The sequence below is a fragment of the Syngnathus scovelli genome, chromosome 7 (assembly GCF_024217435.2).
Source record: "Syngnathus scovelli strain Florida chromosome 7, RoL_Ssco_1.2, whole genome shotgun sequence".
Lineage (NCBI taxonomy): Eukaryota > Metazoa > Chordata > Actinopteri > Syngnathiformes > Syngnathidae > Syngnathus > Syngnathus scovelli.
This window is the reverse complement of record NC_090853.1, coordinates 7,632,806-7,653,304: the sequence shown is the minus strand read 5'-3', so window position 1 is coordinate 7,653,304 and position 20,499 is coordinate 7,632,806. Positions and strand designations below refer to the sequence as shown.

The following is a 20,499-nucleotide window of genomic DNA, read 5'->3' as shown; positions in this document are numbered from 1 at the left end:
GCACAAGTGTTCACGCTCACAACGGCGCAAACACCTGTTTCAAATTATGCATATCTACGAAAATACCAAACGAAAGAAAACTTCACCCATTTGTACGTGTACGCAGTGCTTTGCGCTAAAATGATTTTAAAAAGTACATTTTAATTGAGATTTTCAACAGTTAAATATTTTTAAAAATTACACACACCCATGTAGACGGACCGATAGTAACGATGTGTCAGAAAATGTTAAATTTACCATCTCTCATATTTTGAAAATCATTAACATAATTGTAGGCAATGATTAAATAATTACAGTTCATTTTAATTTAACCAATAATAAAAGAGTACATCACCATGATGTGTCATTTTCATTAATTAAAGAAAGTGAATATACTGGAGTCGACTTATTTCTTATTTCTTCAATGCCCTGGTCTAGCAGAGTGGTGATACGCATCAAAGCTCTGCTGCTGGCATCCTACTTATTCTACACCAGGGTCTAATGGCACGTGTTCGTCCTTTTAGTACAAAATAGTACAAAATAATGCAGACGGCCAAGGGTTGCCAGGTCGAAATAGCCGACTGGTCAGTGACAAGGGCTCTTGCTCGGTAAGAACTTGGTTCGATCCCAGGTATGAGCATATGTCTAAATGTGCTTTTAGAGCTTTTGAGTGAACCGATTCTAAAGATTTTCATTAGAGAACTGGAATGCACATCACTAGTACAAAATAGTGCAGACGGCCAAAGACTGCCAGGTCGATATAACCAACTGGTTAGTGATAAGGGATCTTGCTCAGCAAGCACTTGGTTCGATCCCAGGCATGAGCATATGCCCGAGTGTGTATTTTTGAATTGGAACCTCACTTTGTATGCATATGCAAACAAATGCAAGTATTTATGTGTAAATACATAAGTCGGCACCGCCCCCAAGTTGGCAGTTTGATCTGTGACATCACTCATTTTCAAGTGTACCAAAATAACAGGCCACTTTATTAGGGAAATATCATGGTAAAAGGTCACAGGTGTCAAGCTCTAGTCCTTGGGGCCGCATTCCAACATGTTTTCCAAGATTCCCTCGTTAAGTGCACCTGCGTGAAAAGTTTTAGCTACTGCAGAGGGTGAAAGTAGCTAAAACTTTTCACGCAGGTGTGCTTAACGAGGGTCTCTTGGAAAACATGTTGGAACGCAGCCCTTCGAGGACTGGAGGCCGGCACCCCTGGTTTAAGTGAAAATTGCCACACCCGCCCTCACCCCCACTTTCTGATTAGCTGTTTGATCTGTGACGTCACTCGGACACTCCATTAGTTACACTGCCATTTTCAAGTGTACCAAATAACAAGCCACTTTATTAGAGAAATATCATGGTCAAAGGTCTGCGCTCTTTTGTACTAGTGTATTCCAGTTTTAATATAACGGAATCTTAAGAATTGGTTCACTCAAAAGATCTGAAAGGACATTTAGATATATGCTCATACCTGGGATCGAACCAAGTTCTTACCGAGAAAGAGCCCGTGTCACTGACCAGTCGGCTATTTCGACCTGGCAACTCTTGGCCGTCTGGACTCTTTAGTACTAGTGATATACAGTCCAGTTCACACAAGAACTGAATCTTTAGAATCGCTTCACTCAAAAGATCTAAAAGCACACTCTGGTACATACTCACACCGGGACTCGAACCAAGTTCCTACCGAGCATGATCCCGTCTCGCTTACCAGTCGACTATTTAGGCCTGACATCCCTTGGCCGTCTGCACTCTTTTGTACTAGTGATGTGCATTCCAGTTCGAACGGGAAAGTCAGGATTTGTTCCCTCACTGATCCATTCTCGCGAGGAACTGGAAATGCAAATCACTCACTCACTAACTCGTTCACTCTCAATCACTTTAGGAAGTGATTCGTTCACTTTTGTTCACTGAAAACAAAAAGTACTTTTGAACGAATCGTTCACTCACGAGCCAACAATGGCATACATTTAGAAACCTCAGGGGTGGCCGCACCGCACATCTCCTCAAGCCCCATGAGGCTGTTCCCCTGCAGCCTGTCAAAGCATCCGCTGCTTTGTTCCATTCTGCAGATGTTTTTCCATCTTGGCACATTGCCTGGCTCAGACCACAGTATGCTATTTCAATTGTACTCGCATACAACAACCGAGTGATTCGAAGATATTTAATTCTTCTTTCTGTACTCTAATAATAAGAAAAAAGCACTAAAAATATACATGCTCCATCTTCAAATTGATTTAAAGATTTGTTAGATGCTTCTAATAATTAATGTCTACCCAAATCTGACATTCGAATTGTGTGACTAAACTAAAAGCATGCTTGGCCATGCAAATTAGATGGATAGAATCAATGCAGTAGTGGGAATTCCTAATCCCATTGCTCTTCCTTCCTTTACAACATGCAACCATTCGATGGCACCACAGCACCAGACACTGTGTAGCACTGAGTGGCAGCATTTTTAAAACATTATGAAATATTGAAGGTGCACTGCGGGAGAACTTAGTAGAACCAATAACAATTTTTTTCAGAGGATGTATACTCACTCGTTCACTTCACCATTAATTTTAAGTGCATGCAAAGCAGGCGATATCCTAAAAAAGTCCTTTATGCAGGGGTGAATCAAAGGAATATTAAATTGGGTGTGCAGGGTGAGACCAGAGGTCATTTTGGGGTGGCACTAAATTTGAACATGTATGTAATGGGCAGCTACAGGAATAAATAAATAAATAAATAAATAAATAAATAAATAAATAAATAAATAAATAAATAAATAAATAAATAAATAAATAAATAAATAAATAAGACAAAATGAAACGTCTCATTAATATTAAAATGGAATCTAACTTTCAGTGTATAGTATACAGTAGACTGTTGTATGTGCGTGATGCTGGAATAAAAAGAGAACCCAAAGAGGCCTTTATTCTATATTTCAGAAGCACCAAAATTATTCTCTTTGGGGGTGAATATAAAAGAACTCTCAAAAGAGCAACTGGATTGGCTCATCGGCACCAGAAGATGGGCACAGTGGAGGAGCAGCCCTGCACGTCTATCTTTAGAGTTGTGGTGGGCGTGAAGGGAGCGAGAGAGGGACGCAGGCGGAATGAAGATGCATCTGAGTGGGCTACAATGGTCGTAACAATAGGCCCTTTTGTTCTCATTCATTCACCATCTATTTACAGACTAGAAATCCTTTTTTATACAGTAGCACCTTGATATACAAGTGCCTCAATTCAGAGGTGGCAAATCCAGGTCGAGAAAGTGAAAACCGTACTACAGTTTAGCTTCAGCCACAGGTACTTCAGAGATGCTTCACAGGTCCTTCTACGCAACTGGCAGGTGGACAAGTTCCAGGAGACAGGTTTGGACTGGTGGTAGCAGGCAAGTCCTCACACTCTTTTACTACCCTGTAAAGAGTTTCACAGTAAAATACTGGCAGAAGAAATGAATCTCCCTCTCTCCTTGCTTGTGAGCGAGTGAACCTTGGATGTTCTTTTAGCACCAAATTATGACACTCAGCTATTTCCAACTAACCTGTGAAATGTTTTTTCGGGCTTTTCTTGCCTCTCTCGCAGCTTTTGGGGATGTTGTAGTCTGAGGCAAGAAAAAACAACAAACAAATTTGGAGATTAATATCTTGTCTTTAGAGTGTATTAAATTGAATAAAGGCTAAAGGATTTGCAAATCATGGTTTCCGGGTTTTATTTGCATCTCAACTTCATTGGAATTGGGCTTTGTAAAGAAAATTGAATAAAGAACTTGGGCAAGTTGAGTAGAACTCATAAATCAAGGTAATGCCATTTGGTTGCATTTACGCTGTTGACATCCCTGGTGTCGTTCCTTTATTGTGGCAGGTGCAATTGAATGTTCTGGATTATGACGCACTGCACAACCTCAAAATGCTCTCTATGGAAGATGAGGAGAAATACAATGCCACGAGTTGACAATTCGCTCTTACTGTATCTCCTCCCCTCCCCACATGGCTGGCTGACATGTAAGGTGACACCAGCCAATCACATCACATTGCGCTTCTTACCAAGAGAGCAAAACAGTGCAAGGAGGCGGACACTATGACGGCTATGGGGGTATATATAAAAGACGCGTGTGAGCTTGGGTTAGGATATCCATGTGTCGTACTCTGATTTCTCACTACGCAGACCGCAGATCAGTGTGGACTAGACAGCCCGAGACCTCCCCCCCCACCCCAACATGAGCTTCCTGGCCGCGGGGGAGATCTACGCTGTCCCTCTGCTGTGGTGCTGAAACGCAACTCTCAAGCAAGATAGACGCGAGACAAAGTGATGGGCAACCTCCCCCCCGCCCTCAGTGTCACCCCGACAGCCTGACAACGCCGCACCACCATCACTAGCACCGCAACCCTGGAGAGCCTCCTCGGATGAGAGGAGCGAAGCGCGGCTCTTCTTCTATGAGGTACGCTCCCTTAGGAGAAACTCAATAGGTATCATCTCAGTGTGCAAGCTTGTCTACATGCAGCTGCACAAATGGGCTGCATCAGCTCTAAAACGCCAGTGGGTAAGAGTTGTTTTCAATTTGTTCTGCCTAACACGCACGGAAGGCTGCCACTTAATTTTTGCTGCAACCTTTTGCGTTAGGCGCAGCGAAAGGGAAGCTTGTGCAGCATATGCTTTAACCCAAAATGGGACACCATCACATGCTTAGTTTGACTTTCATTTGTTCCATGCAACATTTTCATTAGAACATACTGTACAGTGTTGTGTGCTTTTCTTTAGCGGGGTGTCGGGGACGTGTTCAAGGGGGCTGCCGTCTGCAGCCTCAAGCATCGCGATGTTTGGTAGAGTTGCAAGAAGCTTTTATAGCTTGCACGCCTGTGAGAGGCGGAGAACCCCGAGATGCTCATGACATCACAGAGAGATGCTCCTTGAAATACTTTTTACTGTCGTGACGTGAAGACTTGAGCAGACACGATGGTGCTGAGTGCGCTGACCCACTTAAATTGTAAGGTAGGACGCATTTTGCAACCGCTCGCTCTGTAATCTCATCAAGATTTTCCACAAATAATGGGGCGATGGATCATTTGTTGCCAACTCACAGGCTTCCGGTTGCTTCTCGGTTGTTTACACATTTTCTTTGGCGTGGCTTATGTTCAGTCCATGGGAACCGGTGTTTGTCTCCCACTTCAATTCTTCCACATTCATCCACCACCCCCGCGTCTATCCACCTTCCTTAATTATTTGTAATGGACCTGTAATGTGCGACCTGCTGACGTGAGGTTCACCCACCGTTCTCCCCTCTACTTATGCAAAATGATTGCATAATATATCACTTAATGATTACGATACCTTCTCGGCGTCGTGCACATGTCAGTTTCCACCTGTTTCGCTTATTCTCCTACAGACTATACGTACTATAGGTAAAATGACACTTAAGGGTATTGACCTAATTGTTTGACGGCGATGATGATGATAGCGGCGTGTGTGTGTGTGTGTGTGTGCGTGCGTGTGTGTGTGTGCGCGCGCGTGTGTGCGTGTGTGTGTGTTCGTGCATGTGCGAGACAGATTGAGACGGTGAAGCAGCGAGGTCTCTGCAGTTTCCACGACAACGGGATGTACAGAGATGTGTGTGTGTGTGTGTGTGTTTGTGGGAACTGTTTTCTTAAAGTAAATAGACCCAGCCAGCCAGAATAATATTACAATAATAAATAATACAAATTCAGAAATTGAGTGATTGCTAAGAGATGTCATGTTAAAAGGCAATAAAACATGAAGTTGTGTTTTCATTTTTCACATTATGAGCTATGATTGTAGTCCCTAGATATCATACATTCCTTAAAGCAGGGGTCACCATTTGGTGCTCGCTAGAACCCCCCCAATGACCACGAGTAGCTCGTGGTCATGTTGTAAAAATAGCTAAACCAGTAACGAGACATTGTGATTTCCTAGGAATGTTGTAGAAGTGATCATTTGAAAATAATCTACTTATTAGAAATCATTAATGTGATGAGTGTCTTAACAAAAATGAATAAATAAATGCATTGTACTGTATTGTTTGTGCATGGCTCATCAGAGAAAAGACAGATCTGGGCTCATATTGTGACTGATTTAGAGTATTAATGTTAATGACTGGCATTGGATTATGTTGCTTTACAAGATAATCCCTGCGAGTGCATATTGCTTTCATTTGGAGCCAATCAGCTCTCACTGGATTGACTTTTGACAGTGCCATTTCCATTGATCTATTCTGACACATCAGCGCACACAGACAGGCTCAAATGTCCTCCATAACACAAACCTAAATACAGTAAAATGCTTGCAAAGATGTCAACTCCTGAAACAAAAAGGCAGAATTCACAGCGATGGCCTAGATTAAACGATACAATACCCCCCACCACCTGATCTCATCACACCCAATTAAATGGCACATATTGAATTCTGCTCGGGGGCAATTTGAGCTCAGGTCTTTGACCCATGGCGCAGGATGGGTCTAGATGTTGGACTCAATATATGAAATGGATGCAGCAGACTAATGGAACAAGTTGTTTTTTTTCCAAAACAAGAAATGTCGGGTGGGGACTGGGAAAGGCTCTGACATTTAGAGGCTCACCTCCTAATCTTATTTTGCAAATCCGATTTGAAGCATAGCGAGCACACCCAATAATGTGTGGTGTCACATGGGGGCAGTAAGGCAGTGTTGGTATGTTACTGGTTGAGGGTTTTCAGGTGATGTAGACTTGCCCCACACACGTACACACACGTACATACACGCACACGCAGGCAGGACTGTGCCCTCAAGCCAACTAGTCACAAGTCTGCCAAGCTGTGATGTGAGCCAAGCTAAATTCGCAAACAGGTGATGTTTCCTTCCGGGGTTGGGGGTGGGGTGCAGTTACAATCTGTCTATGTAATCCCGTTGCGCTGTGTTCATAACATATATGGCAATTCTGTATTAAAAAACGGGAAGGTAAAATTGGATAATCCTTCCGTAGTGTCCTATTCTCATTCTTTAGCTCTTCCATTATGCGCTACACATGCTCCATCTTCACGCCGCCATGAGAAAATCTCATGAAATATCAAACAGACTTTGGGCTGCTGCCAGGGTGTCACCTGCATGACATGGCATGGCTGTTAAGTGCATGGAGGAAGCCTTGCAACCTCCTCACAGGTCCATGTTATCTCAATGCAAGTCAATCTAAAAATCTTTGACTTGAAATGCTAAAGGACATTATGGCTGGTTACTGTATTGAGAGACAGAATTCTCACATTGCGAAAGGCATGGCCCAGCATGGTGATGGTTGGACCACAAATAGGTCTTGTGGAAAACTTTTGTTTACATAAATCACATGTAGGTGCATTGCAGTCATATTCTACGGTGATGTGCAAAAGTCTTAGCTTTGTTATTTAAACGACGTTCTTCCACAAGAAATTTTGGAAATATAGATATTATAGATTTAGCAAAAAAAAAAAAAAAATATGCTGAAAATACCCTTTAGAAGGATTCACCTAAACAAAATGGTGATTAAGTCAGGTTAGGTAGTTCTATGTTTCATGAAACAATACAAGCAAAAAAGAGTCGGAATAGACACTAATTGTTAAAGTGATATAAAAACATAAACAATAATAGGTAAAAGAATGAAAAAACTTATTTGCAATAAAGTGGTTGGTTTCAAGTCCCCGTGAACTCGGAAACCTGTTGGTGAAAAAATAAACACAAATGTAGCACAAAATAACTTGCTTTGCTTTTATTAACTGCTCGGCCTTGACTTTGAATGGCCTTTTGAATGAGTGTTAAATATAAACTCATAGAGTACCTGAAACAACACATCCTTTGTGGCCTAAGACTTCTGCACAGTGTTGTATGGAGAAGCAGTTGAATATTAATTTTATTTACACAATGACTGTGCTATCTTAAAAACAATACGTATGTTGTGGCCCTACTGTGAGTTTTAATGTCTTTGGACTTTCTTCCTTCTGACAGTGGCAGTTGATGGTACGTTACGCGTGGACTGGAGCCCGTCAAGCTCACTGTCTGAACTTGCGATATTGGGGAGCACGCAAACCCACCTGGTGCGCAGACTGATTCTGTCAGCACCTTTGGGTGCACTGGACTTCAGCCAGGTGCTCCAAATTTTTATACACTATGACACACTGTCTTAAAGCAGTCCGGTCAAGTAAGATTAGAAAACAACAGGATGTACTGCAAACAACAAGTGTTTATTATTTAGAACCCAATTAGAGTTCCATCATCCATCCATCTACCCGTCCGTCCATCCTTCTGTCCCTCCCTCCGTATGTCTGTCTGCCAGCCCAGTCCGTCTGTCCTGCCATCTGTCCCTGTCTATCATCCGTCCATCTGTCCATCCGTCCATCCGCCCGTCCGTCCGTCCATCCATCTATCTATTTATCCATTTTCTATACCGCTTGTCCCCACGGCCTATCCCGACAGTCCACGGACAGAAGGCGGGGGACACCCTGAACTAGTTGCCAGCCAATCGCAGGGCACACAGAAACAAACAACCATCCACACTCACACTCACACCTAGGGGCAATTTGGAGTGCTCAATCGGCCTACCAAGTATGTTTTGGGGCCGTGGAAGGAAATTGGAGTGCCCGGAGAAAACCCATGCAGGCACGGGAAGAACATGTAAACTCCACACAGGGAGGATTATTATTATTATAATAATTATTATTATTAAGCCTGTGCTTGACAAAAAGCAGTATAGAAAATGGATCAAAATACATTATATTTGAAATTCATAGAATTCAAATTGGACAAAAAGAAAACGAACAGATGAATCAGATGAGACTGATCCCTTGCCCTCAAGGCTAATGCTGAAGGTGTTTTCACCCCACCCAATCTTTCTCTGGATCGTGGAAAACTGCGATTCAAAAAGCAGCATGACATCTCCTCGGGGTATATGACACATCTCCTCCAGATTATCCTTTGTCTGATCTGTTTGCTCCAGTGTGGCACAAGGGGCTTATCAGACCTACAGGCTGCGGTTGGTACCGTCACAACCTTGGAATCCCCCCGCCTCTTAGGCTTACAGGACCCATCTTACAGATACATTTGCTCTTATTTATTTGGTTTATCTGGTACGATAGTTTGCCTGATACATTGATGCGTTGTTGTCTCTCCTCCTCCTTCTCTAACGTCACGTGTAGTTACTGTTCTTATAGCGTGTGTTCTTGTACATAGATAATTCATGCACGTGTTATCACTTCACATGATTCACATTACATAAATTCAGATGAAATTCAAAGCGTCAATTGCAGGAATATACTGGAATTATGTAGGAATTTATCTGTGTAGGATGATTGCATTTAGCTTGTTGCTTTGGAGGCACAGTGGACAAAGGATGATTGCGTTTAGCTTGTTACTTTGGAGGCACGGTAGACAAATTGTCATTGTTTCATCGCAAAAGGCGACATGGCTGCAGCTGAACTCCACGCCTTTGCGTAATCACGCTCAGGAATACGACAATAAAACAGTGCGTAGACTAAAATAAATAAAAAAGGATGTGACACATGCCGCACAGCTCACTTGTTTGTCAAAATTAGCTTTTTTTTTTTTTACCATTTTAGCATATATGGCTGTGCCTAGAACCTAGAAACTTAATTTAGTTTTTATTTTGCTGTTACATCTACAACATTGTTAGCAATTCAAAATTTAACTAGTGGCTGATGGTCAACTAAACTATTTGCAGAACGCTGCAGACTGCGCTGACAGCCCAGTTGGTCTCGGCCGTGTTGCTCAGTGGGTGGTGGACCTAAAGGGCAGCACCTGAAGGCAACTCTGTATTCTATGTGTGCCGACGCAATCTGCACCTGTTCCAGGTCAAATCGTTCAATTGGTTTTGGCCCATATTGAGTTTCAATAGTCAGTCAGCTCTGCATGTGGTCTCTAGTGCCATTCCGTCTGGTCCTCACGTGAAAGCCGGTTGGACCATAAGTGACAGATGAATGATCTTGTCACCACCTGATACTGATACTCTCTTTGTGGGATTTGAGAATCCGTCTTTTGTCTGCTGGCTCATTCCGGAAACAAAAAATCTCTCCTCCTGACAACAAAGAGTCACTTTTTTTTTTTTGCCCCTGGAATTTTTTTTATGGTAGCTTAAGTTTCATTGTGGCAATTGTGGCACGCAGGGAGCTCTACCTGGGCCTTTGTAAATTCAAATAGAATGGCCTACATTTATTTGATAGAATGTCCTACATTTAGCTGGCACTGTTTTCTGTCATTGAAGAATGACAGATTTTGTCCATTCATGATAGGAAACTCATTCAAACATAGACTGTAAAGCATCAAAAGCAATTGCTGGTTTAGTATCTTGAACAAAATAATTGGGATTTGTACCACCAACCTTAAATGACTCCTAAATGCAACCCCTTTTTCTGAGCTATAAAAATAAAAAATGCTGTATGTGTAAAATGATAAACTAAATCAGCAATTTGAAGGGTGTAGTTAATAAATCTTTTGTTATTAATGCAAAAATATGATAATCATTGGCGTATATGTTTGGAAGAAAACCATGCTTTACTGCCTTTCATAGTGGATTCAGACAATACTTTTTTTCAATCAAATACTCCAATGGTTTTGAAAATCCTATACGTTTGCAGATTTAAATGCATTTCTATAAACCCTTGTGCCCCTATCTTCATTTATTTTGCATTTCTTCATTTTAGGCCTGGGTTATTTGAAATTCCATGAGGAGGACAGAAAGTGTCCTCCGGTTTTGGAATGACCCTCATATCTAGAGACCTCGGTATGATCAATTGACTTCAAATAAAACAGACAAACTGTGAAACTGTGTTTCCTCCCGAGTCATCACAGGGAGCAGTCAGCTCTGTTACATTCACACTGAGTTGAATTACTGACTCGACTAAACCCCTCTGAGTCACGCTGTTTTCTCATCCTTACAGGTGAATGTTGATGACACCATTGAAATGTTACCAAAATCAAGGCGAGCTTTGACCATTCAAGAGATTGCGGCATTGGCACGATCCTCCCTGCATGGTGAGTTCAATGGAGCTTCTCCACAAATAGACGCACTAAAAGGCCTAACGTCATCATTTTGTGGAATATGCTGATGTCTTTCTTGACATCCCACACAATGGTTCTACCCACAGCTTCTTTCCTCATTTTTCCTGAAAACCATTAACAATTTACAAATTGCATCTTAACATCATTTTAATTTGAAGGTTCTACTTCATCTCCACACATTATGTTGATTATGTTGACGATACAAAACAAAAAGCAATGCACAAACATAAACCTTAATATTTTCCACACAGGTATTTCCCAGGTTGTGAAGGATCATGTGACAAAGCCCACAGCCATGGCACAGGGCAGAGTCGCCCACCTCATCGAGTGGAAGGGATGGTGTAAGCCAATGGAAACACCTGCGGCCCTGGAATCGGACTTTAATTCTTATTCCGATCTCACCGAGGGAGAGCAGGAGGCGCGCTTTGCTGCTGGTAAGAATTAGTTTGTAGTTATACAAACGTCTTCTATGCCATCATCATTTTTTTTCAATATGAATACAGCATGACTGAGCTTTTCAAAAGGATCTCAATGGCTTGCAATATTGGCCTAAGGGTAGCTTAAGTACATGTACTACTTTCGTATCTATAAGTTATGTATGAGTCCACTAGTAAGATTTAAATGGAATATGTCCCAAAAGACTGTGCTAATAACATAATTATTACTCCCTAGTTTTAACTCCCAGTGGAGATAAACACTTTCCATGTCTGAGACTTCAAACTGAACCAGAGCAGCATTAAAGATCCTACCTGACTCTCTAGAATAAGTCCGTAAGCACTCATCCTTCATATCACCCTTTCGGTGAACAGCATCTACTTGGCTGTTGCCATGTAAGCAGTCTGCAAATGTGCAAGCTTGTGTTGTCCATAGCTAGAGTCATGTCATCATCAAAAACGCCAAAAAACCCTGAGTCAGAATCTGTTAGTTTGCCTCTCATTCCGTTTTAAATATTGTCATCAAAGTGCAACAAGTTGAATCAAAATAACAATACCTATAATTACTGTGTGCAATGTCAGACATTATCAGTCAAACTAATTGACATTCATTTATTTCCATGAATTATTTTCCTTCTTTTATTTCCCCTTGATTTCCTCCTAGCTGAATTCATTATGCCCAGTCCTCTTTTTACTACACTCCGATATCTCTTAGAAGCCTCTATTTATTTATCTCATCCTTTCATCCGTTTTTCACCTCGTCTCCGCTGCCAGTCTCTTGCTCGCTCCCCGCAATGCAGACTCTCAAGGTTAATTTGCTCAGTAAGGTTTTGCTCGTGGCGTAAGTCCCACTGTGACTGAGCGCTTTTTCCCAATCTTTTTTTTCCTTCCTCGTTTGGCTTACAAGTCACAAGACTTCTCTTGTTTTCACTTGTGTTTGTATCCTTTAAGGGTACAAATGATGGAAAATGTACTATTTAACTGCTGATCTACAAATAGGGCCTCTGGAGTTCCTGCCTACATAGTATAAAGTGTAAAATTACACAACTAAAGTTTTTATTGGGGCACCCCCGTTTCCTCCCCTATTCTAAAAACATGCACATTAGGGCCACTGAAAAGTCACAGTTGTCTTTAGAGTGTAATATAAGAGTTAATGCTTGTTTGTCTATATTGGCACTGAGATTGGCGAGTGACCACTTCAGAGTGTGCACTGCCTCTCATCTAAAGGCTGTGACCCCCTTGTGAGGATAAGCTGTATGAATGGATGGACTGGAGGACTCCAGAGACACAATCATTTGTATATACACTGTTAACAAGTCAATTTTCTTGTTCTTGATATTTTTTTGTCTTAAAATCTTTTTATTTTATTTTATTTTAGACTTGGAGTCCAATTAAAAATCTTCAAATTCTACTTAAAATATTGCCTGCACACAAGTAACAGCAAATACAGATTTTATTTATTTATTTTCCATTATAAATAATGTTTCACCTAACTGAAAGCAAATATGCCCCCCCGTTGTTTTTATAAGCTTCAAATGACTCTTTGTGGGTCTGTACAAAAAATATTTGGATACTGTTAATAATCAAAGTCACGCAGAAGAGAATAAAACAGGAGCCGCTGAGTCCTGTTATCTTGTCAACAGTCCACTTGTAGCCTGGTGATGGTGTCGCCGTGGGTGGCTGGACACTGCGTAAATGTCAGTGAGCATGTAGGTGTGTTTTGTGTGAAGTGTGAGTATGTTTGTGTGAAAATGGAAAACATGATTGCAGGAGTGTATGTTGTAGGCGGACTAAGAACTGTGAGTTTCTTTTTGCACGTTTTTGCTTTTTAATCCTGTGGAATTCTTTACGTTGCATGTTTATGTAACAGTGCGCACTCTATGTGACAATGACTGTATGACCGAGTGTGTTTGTGTGTGTTGGTAGCCGTGCCAGAGAGGGCGAGCCAGAGAGCTAATCTGTGAAAGTACAAACGCGTGCTTCGTCTGCAGATTGGTGGGGCACCTCTCTCTTCCAGTTTCTAGTGCAAATTCGTGGAGCAATGCAAAGGAAGTGCATGTGGCCTCCCTATTTGAGGGGCAGACTGTAAAAACACAGTGGACACTTTAGGTATACCAGAACTGGAAATAGCAAAATAAATCAACAAAAACACCTCTCATTTGGGTGAGGTGAATGCAAGTATACAATTTTGGAGTTTCGGTATCTCTAATAAGTTTAAGAAACGGTGTCCTATAAATAGCGTTGTTGGAATTTTAAAGCTAAAGCTGTTTCTTAATATTGGATTTGCAATAGAATATAAGGACTAAAGACACATACACAGGAGAGAATCAACACAGCGGACTTGAAGAAAAATCTGAGGCAAACTTAAAAGGCTATGCAATGAATGCAACAGATAAAAACATTTCTTTCTGGAGCGGTATTCTCTGTGGATGCAAGAGGAACGAGGAGAAAGCTGGAATAAAAAATAATCACTTTATACGAATGCAGAGACTTAATTGAGAACCAAGGCAGCAGGCTGGTACATATTGACGAGGCGGTAGAAAAGAAACGAGGTGCAGGCCGTGTTGATTTATCGAGAGATCGGGCGATGTGTAGCTGCAAGTAGAATTGCAGCAGACATGGTGGAGTAACGAGACGTGAAATGCCAGCAAATGGAGGTACGGGGAAAGATAGCAGAAAGTCATGATGGCGCAGAGAATTCAGAATATTTCGACCTGTCACAAAAAGACAGACGGTCTTGGAGATGCGAGGGACAAGGCACCCAAACAAAAGGCAATGCAAGAGAATCGTTTTATTGAGAGAGACAACTGGAAAAGTCACACCGTGAAGGGGGGTCCTAGAAGAGAATAATTGCAGAGGGGGGAAGAAGATTCACTCATGAACAAGTCTACTCTAACATTAATAATCAATTTAGAAACACAGAGGGCCTGAAGATGAAGCTTCAAATTTGCTTCATGAACCAGTTGTATTTTTTGACACCTCTCGATGGCACTCTCTGTTCACCATTGGGCTGAAAGAACACAGACTTCACATTTCTCGAGCTCTTCTTTAAATCAACAGTCCCATTTGCAAATTTGAGGCTTCATTTTCCTATCATTCATAGATGCAAATAAATCGATTTAGCACACTCTGATCAAACCTGACAGCAGTTTTGCTTTCTGAAAGGCAGGTCATGCAGAGAATGGATTGTAATGTTCGTGTAAACATTTTTGAAATGCCAGAAAAAATATGCTCATCCTTTTAGCAATGATGATGTAAGGGCTTACTTTGAGCCAGTCACAAGAAGGAGTTGACAACTCTTTTTAACTGCATTCCTTCCAACTACGTCATTGCAGCATACTGCAGAAATTGGTGCTGGCCTGTTCCACAACAGTTTTTTAAGTGCGCTGTCTCAAATTTTAAATGCAATTTTAATGCAGGATGGGCAGATAGAGCCAATCCCCATGCACTCGGGCTGAGTTAAATCGAACAAACTATGGCTTTTATGCAGTTGGTGGCTTTCCCAAAATTATTGGAGCAAAAAATTCATGTAACTCTCTCAAGCAATTATTTTCCACTAATTATTCCATTTCCATCATTGCAAATGTGATTTGGGGTTTCTTGCTAAATTCATCACAGCTACTGGTCTTAAAGTGCCTCTTAGGCTAGATACAATCTGACAGGCGCATCTCAAAGTATGAAAATGTATGGAATAAACACTATTCATAATATTCTTGAATCACGAATGATATCTTTGCTGCACAGCTACCTTGGTGTCTTTGAGTATATTTTCTCAATTACTGAGCACTCAGCAATAGAAAACACTAAGTGGAACCGCTAAATGACCTCGGGAGACAATCGTCTGTCATGAGAACATTGACAAAACCGACTCGATTTAGAATGACTATGCTTTCTTTCTACCACTCAAAATGAGCTGCATGACCATGTGTTTGCTCGTGTGCGGCGCTGATGTACACGTGGTTGTGTGTTTGCAGGTGTCGCAGAACAGTTCGCCATTGCTGAGGCAAAACTGAGGGCCTGGTCGTCAATAGATGGTGACGATTCCAATGATGACTCATACGATGAAGATTTTCTCCCTGCCAACGAGCCTGCTACACAAAGTACAGGTATTTGCGCGCAAATACACAAACGCAGACACACAAACCCAACTGCACACACAAACAACACACACACGGGTTCACATAGATTCGGCTGTGACTGTCCTCATCAGTGTCCATCCAGTTCTCTTTGTACAGGGTTCTCTGTCCCACTGACCCACTTCTCATCTGCTAGCGACATTATTTTGCTCCTTTGAGTAATTTAATATCCTCTTGAAACTTTAATATGATTTCCTTTCCTGCAGTGGCAGTGTGTCATACGATGATGTGTGGCCATGGATATCTGTGCGTGTGTGTGTGCGTGTGTTTGTTTATTTAGCAAAGCTTTCATCTTGATTATGTTTAGCCACCAATATCTGCAGGTCATAACAGCCAGCTCAGTGTTGCTCATCTCTCTTCCTCAAGACATTTTTGGCTTCTTGGCCTTTGAGAAATGCCATCATTTCACTGATATTTGTTTTTGAGGAGCGTCACAAGTATTTATAGCTACTGCACTAACAGTTTTTCAATAACAAAATAATATTTTTTGTCATGTATAGCCATGCAAAAGAACTTTAAAACTACAGCGATGAGCACATCAACAGTCTTGTAGATGTATTCGTGTTGTGAACATACGTGAAGTAATTATGTTAGGGGTGAGGAAATGGAAAATAGCTGCTGGGAAATGACAATAGATACCTTAAGGAGGTTAATTTTCAAAATTGCCTTTTTTCATTAAAACAGTTTTCTGGATTGTTTTTGTGCACAAAATGGGTTGTTTTGTCCACTTTTGTTAGTCTAATTCTTAGCCCAAATTGTCCTCTTTTTGAGCTCTTCTGTTCTTCTTTATACGTCTAAAAATGGTCCCTGTCCCCCAAGTTCTAAAATCCCATCTGTGCACCTGGTGGTTTGTTTTCCTCTTTACTCCTGGTCATGCTTGCATTGTTTGCTTCCAGATGTGCCATCATATCCGCCCTACTTAAAGGACTTGATCCACAACCAGCTTTGTCAACACCTGGGCCTGCGTTGGGCGTGCAGCGAGGGTGGGGGCAGCGGGGAGCCATCACCCACGGCGGGCTCACCGGACACGCTCCACTCCAGCCTGTGCAGCCTTGATGAACACCACCCGCTTCTGCGTGACCTGAACATCCACCGCGGAGCCCACGGCAACGCCGCCGAGCTAGCCGCTAAAATTCTGTCTGCGCTGCAGGGAGGAGAGGAGCTTCTTCTCGCCCGACTTCAGAGGGTGGGGCGGACGGGGCCCGGCGGGAGGGACTGCGCTTTCCACAGCCTCGGGGGGGGCGGGCACGGCATCGGACCTCGTGGCGGTCAGGAGTCTCCTGCGTATTCCGTATCTTACTCAGAGACATATCTGTCCCCTGGGGAGGATGACGACACCCCCTGCAAAGACTACGAGGCAACCTTGTGCCAGGCGGAGGCCAACGGGGAGGAGTTCCCCCCGGATTACGAGCCCCGCAGGAGGATGTCTGACGTGGCCTCCTCAGGGGTCGTTTCGCTTGATGAGGACGAGGAGGAGGATGAAGAAACACTTCAGGCAGAGTCAAACCAATGACTCCTTCACCTAAGTGTCCCGCCTCCCCCCTGCTCTTTGAGGTTCCTTTTTTACGCCCTCTCTCATGACACCGTTTGATCCATAAACTCTTTTTCATCCGTCTTTGCCTTACTCGCAACATTGGAACTCCATTTGATGTCATTCCACGTGTCATCGGGTATTTTTTTTTTGCAAGCGTCCAAACAATCTTTTTTTCTGTGCGTGAGAAGTCACATTCTGGACTTGCTACAGTAGCCATCGCTCAATTGAAGCTGTGGGTTCGATACTCGCGCCATTGCCTGCGCTGAAAACTGCAAAAAGAGAACACAGACAGAATGACTGAATTCACACAACTTTTTTTTTTGCATGTCTTTTGCAAATGCTGAAATTAATGGTTTGATCTGAGCAAGGTGTGTGATTCTCATGACCCACCCTAACCCTGGCTCCCCACCCATAGATGAACCTAACCCGCCCACTCCAACCTTCGCAAGAGACAAACAAGAGCATCCTTTTGGCATGGCTTGCTGAGTATGCCAATCTACTTATTCCTGTCACTACCAATTATGAGCAAATGCTGGAATGTTTTTACAGTGACAGGACATATTATGAATTCTAAAAGAAATATGAAAAAAAGATTTGTCTCAAATAAGAGAGAAATGAAATGCTTTTTATTGTACTAGTTTTCTATCAGTCATCAGTTCATTCTATCAAATGTCCTTATGATTGATGGAATGGAATTCTGTGGATTCCTGCATGGAGGACACAACAACTTTTCTGATGTCTTATAAATACACACACACGCGCGCACACACACACTGAGCAGCAGTGGCAACAACAAATACAAAGAGAATGTTACTTAAGTGACTGCTGGTTGGAAGTGAAGTAGGCTGGCTGAAAAAGACAGAAAAGTCTTTTTTCTGTGAAGGCATGACTTGCTTTGGAGATTTTTCTATATTTTTGTATACATTGTCTTGCTTTGATCTCTATGCCTATGCGGCGTGCCAGTGTATGTGGTTTCTTGCACGAAGCTATAATGTGGCTGTACATTTCTCATTTTCTTTGTTATCACTGTGTGATATCGTCTATACTGGGTAAAAAAACAAATGTGAATATTTTCAATTTCAAGAGGATGCTGAGTCTTTTACAATTATCGCCATTTGTCATAATGTTACTTTCCAAACATCTTGAAATCTGCCCTTTCTTTAATGACTTCAGAAAAGCTTGGACTTTTTGATCGATTCTTTTTGCATCTTTCTGTGATTCACGTGGGAGATCTGTTCAAGTCCCCCCTGAGGGACTCTCATTCATACAACTCAGGAAGTCCCATCAGACCACAGCATCAATGCATCCCACCAGCATGCATCAACGCCACTCTCACTTCTCTCCATTGGCTTGTGTGCGCTCGCAGCATATCTGTGTTTATTGGAAAGCCTTGTATGCTCAGTTTTTAATTTTGTGATTAGAATTATTTATAAATAATTAAAGCACACACAGATTTGGATCCCTTAGCCCCTTTTCAGTTGTTTAGGAAAGCCTCAATGTGTGAGTGTTTATGTGTGTAAGAATGTGAAGTATTGAACGATGTCAGCAAGCTCTTCAAGCTTGCACTGTTGAATCCAATGATTCCCTTTAAACAATGTCTGGCAATGGACGTGGAACCTTTACTGGTGCTGGAGATTATAAAATATTACGTTTGAATTAAGTAAATTATGTATAATGACTGAATGGTATAGTATAGGTGGTTTACGTTGCCACATCTGTGGATTGATAGTAAGAGACAGCAACAACTCAGGGGGAAACACTGAAGCTGTGCCTTTCATTCCTCACCTTTGACCTCCCAAGTTGCACCCTCATCATCACTGTCACCCCAGAGATCCCCCAAAACACCACTTTGCCCTTTTATTATAGTGCGCCAACATAAAAGAAAACAAGGTCAGCTGCCTTGGGAGTTCAGATTTCCTGTTGGATCTCTTGCTGCTGTTGGACAGCGGGGCAGCGTTTTGACGTCATCGCCCTTTTCCATGACATTAAAAGTCGGCTGACGCGAGCGAGGCCAGGCTGCGCTTTTGCCCGGACATGAACGTAACCGCACTGCTGGGCCATCATCTTCTAGCTCTATTTGTCAACTGTCCATCACATCCTTGTCTGTGTGTGTGCATGTGTGTGACATTCAGTATACTGCATTTTCTGGCTCATTTGTCTCATTTATTATACATTAAAAGACTGTCGTGTATGCTTGACAACTATTTGTCCTTACAATGATAAAATCAGGAGAACTTTCCCTGACGCACACACACGCACACATGCACACGCACTCACACAACCACACGGCCAGCTTGATGCCCTCTCTGCTGTCTCTCCCCTGTCATTTCCTTCCGCCCCACCGTATCTTTTCCTCCCACACTCCTTGTCTCCGTCCTTTCATCTTGACTGCCACTTGTTCTTTTCCTCATCCTCCTCTTCTCCTCCTTCTCCGTCTAGGCCCACATGAGGCTCATTGTGGACTTCTAAATGCTACCTTTGCTGACAGGCAATTAGCCCGCCATTTTAAAACCACCCGATAAAAAAAAACTGTATCTCGGTATCTCATGGTTGTCAGTGTGTATTCCCTTTGTCTTTTTCCTCTTCCTATTCAAGCAATTTGTGGGAAAAGTGATGTTGGGCATTGATGTTCCAGAGGCAGTCAGATACATTACTTTCTTCGAGGATCCTTCAACCCTGAAATCCCAGTCCACTGTAGAAACTGAATGTACAAAATTAATAGAGAGGTCCTGATCCGTGCACATGGTGGAGCCATGGAACAGAGACAGAGAAACAGGGTATAAGCAAGTTATTGAAATCCGATTGAATGTACTGTGACATCTTCATCCTCTCAGTACATCACACCTACAACTCCCTCGGAAATCTCAGCCTCCCTTTTTTTGAAACCACTTTAATTATTTGCCTCCTATTTTGGCTGAATGTAATTAAATATGAATATTGGTACCTTGGATTTGATAATAATAATCTTGTTTGCTGCATCTGACATAAGTTAATAAAAGTATTGTTATTGTTCTTTGCAAAGAACTGTATGATGTGATCATTATTTTTAATGCTTCCGTGGTTAAATACACCTCATACAATCGTTCATCTGCAACAGACACCAAACGTCAACAGAATAAGAAGCAGATTATGGATGGAATATCGCTCATAGGTCAGCATTAGCAGTAGTGCGGAAAGCTCCATCAAATATTTTATGCTCATGATTTGATAATAAATGTGCATCCATTCATACTAACCTTCACACTGCCACTGAGTAGGAACTTTACTGCTTGCAAGTGAACTACTAAACGGTCATTTCCGATGTGATTTGTTCATAATCAGCAATCAGCTATGGAAATCACAACACAATGCACGACACTACTACTACGACTAGACCTTAGCTTGAGTTGTGACTTCATTT

General features: G+C 42.1%; 1 protein-coding gene across 3 annotated transcripts; it reads left to right on the top strand.

Annotated features, from left to right (window-relative positions):
* Nucleotides 1–4,088: 4,088 nt before the first annotated feature.
* Nucleotides 4,089–20,123, top strand: fam131ab (family with sequence similarity 131 member Ab). Of its 3 annotated transcripts, none has more exons than XM_049724876.2 (5): nt 4,089–4,407; nt 10,875–10,968; nt 11,247–11,429; nt 15,404–15,535; nt 16,462–20,123. In XM_049724876.2, the coding sequence occupies exons 2-5, from the start codon at nt 10,899–10,901 to the stop codon at nt 17,076–17,078; spliced, it is 1,002 nt and encodes a 333-aa protein (XP_049580833.1). In that variant the 5' UTR covers nt 4,089–4,407; nt 10,875–10,898; the 3' UTR covers nt 17,079–20,123. The 3 variants fall into 3 exon arrangements, with proteins under 3 accessions (XP_049580833.1, XP_049580831.1, XP_049580834.1); XM_049724874.2 differs by lacking the exon at nt 4,089–4,407 and adding an exon at nt 4,455–4,958; XM_049724877.2 differs by lacking the exon at nt 4,089–4,407 and adding an exon at nt 5,495–8,069.
* Nucleotides 20,124–20,499: the final 376 nt, after the last annotated feature.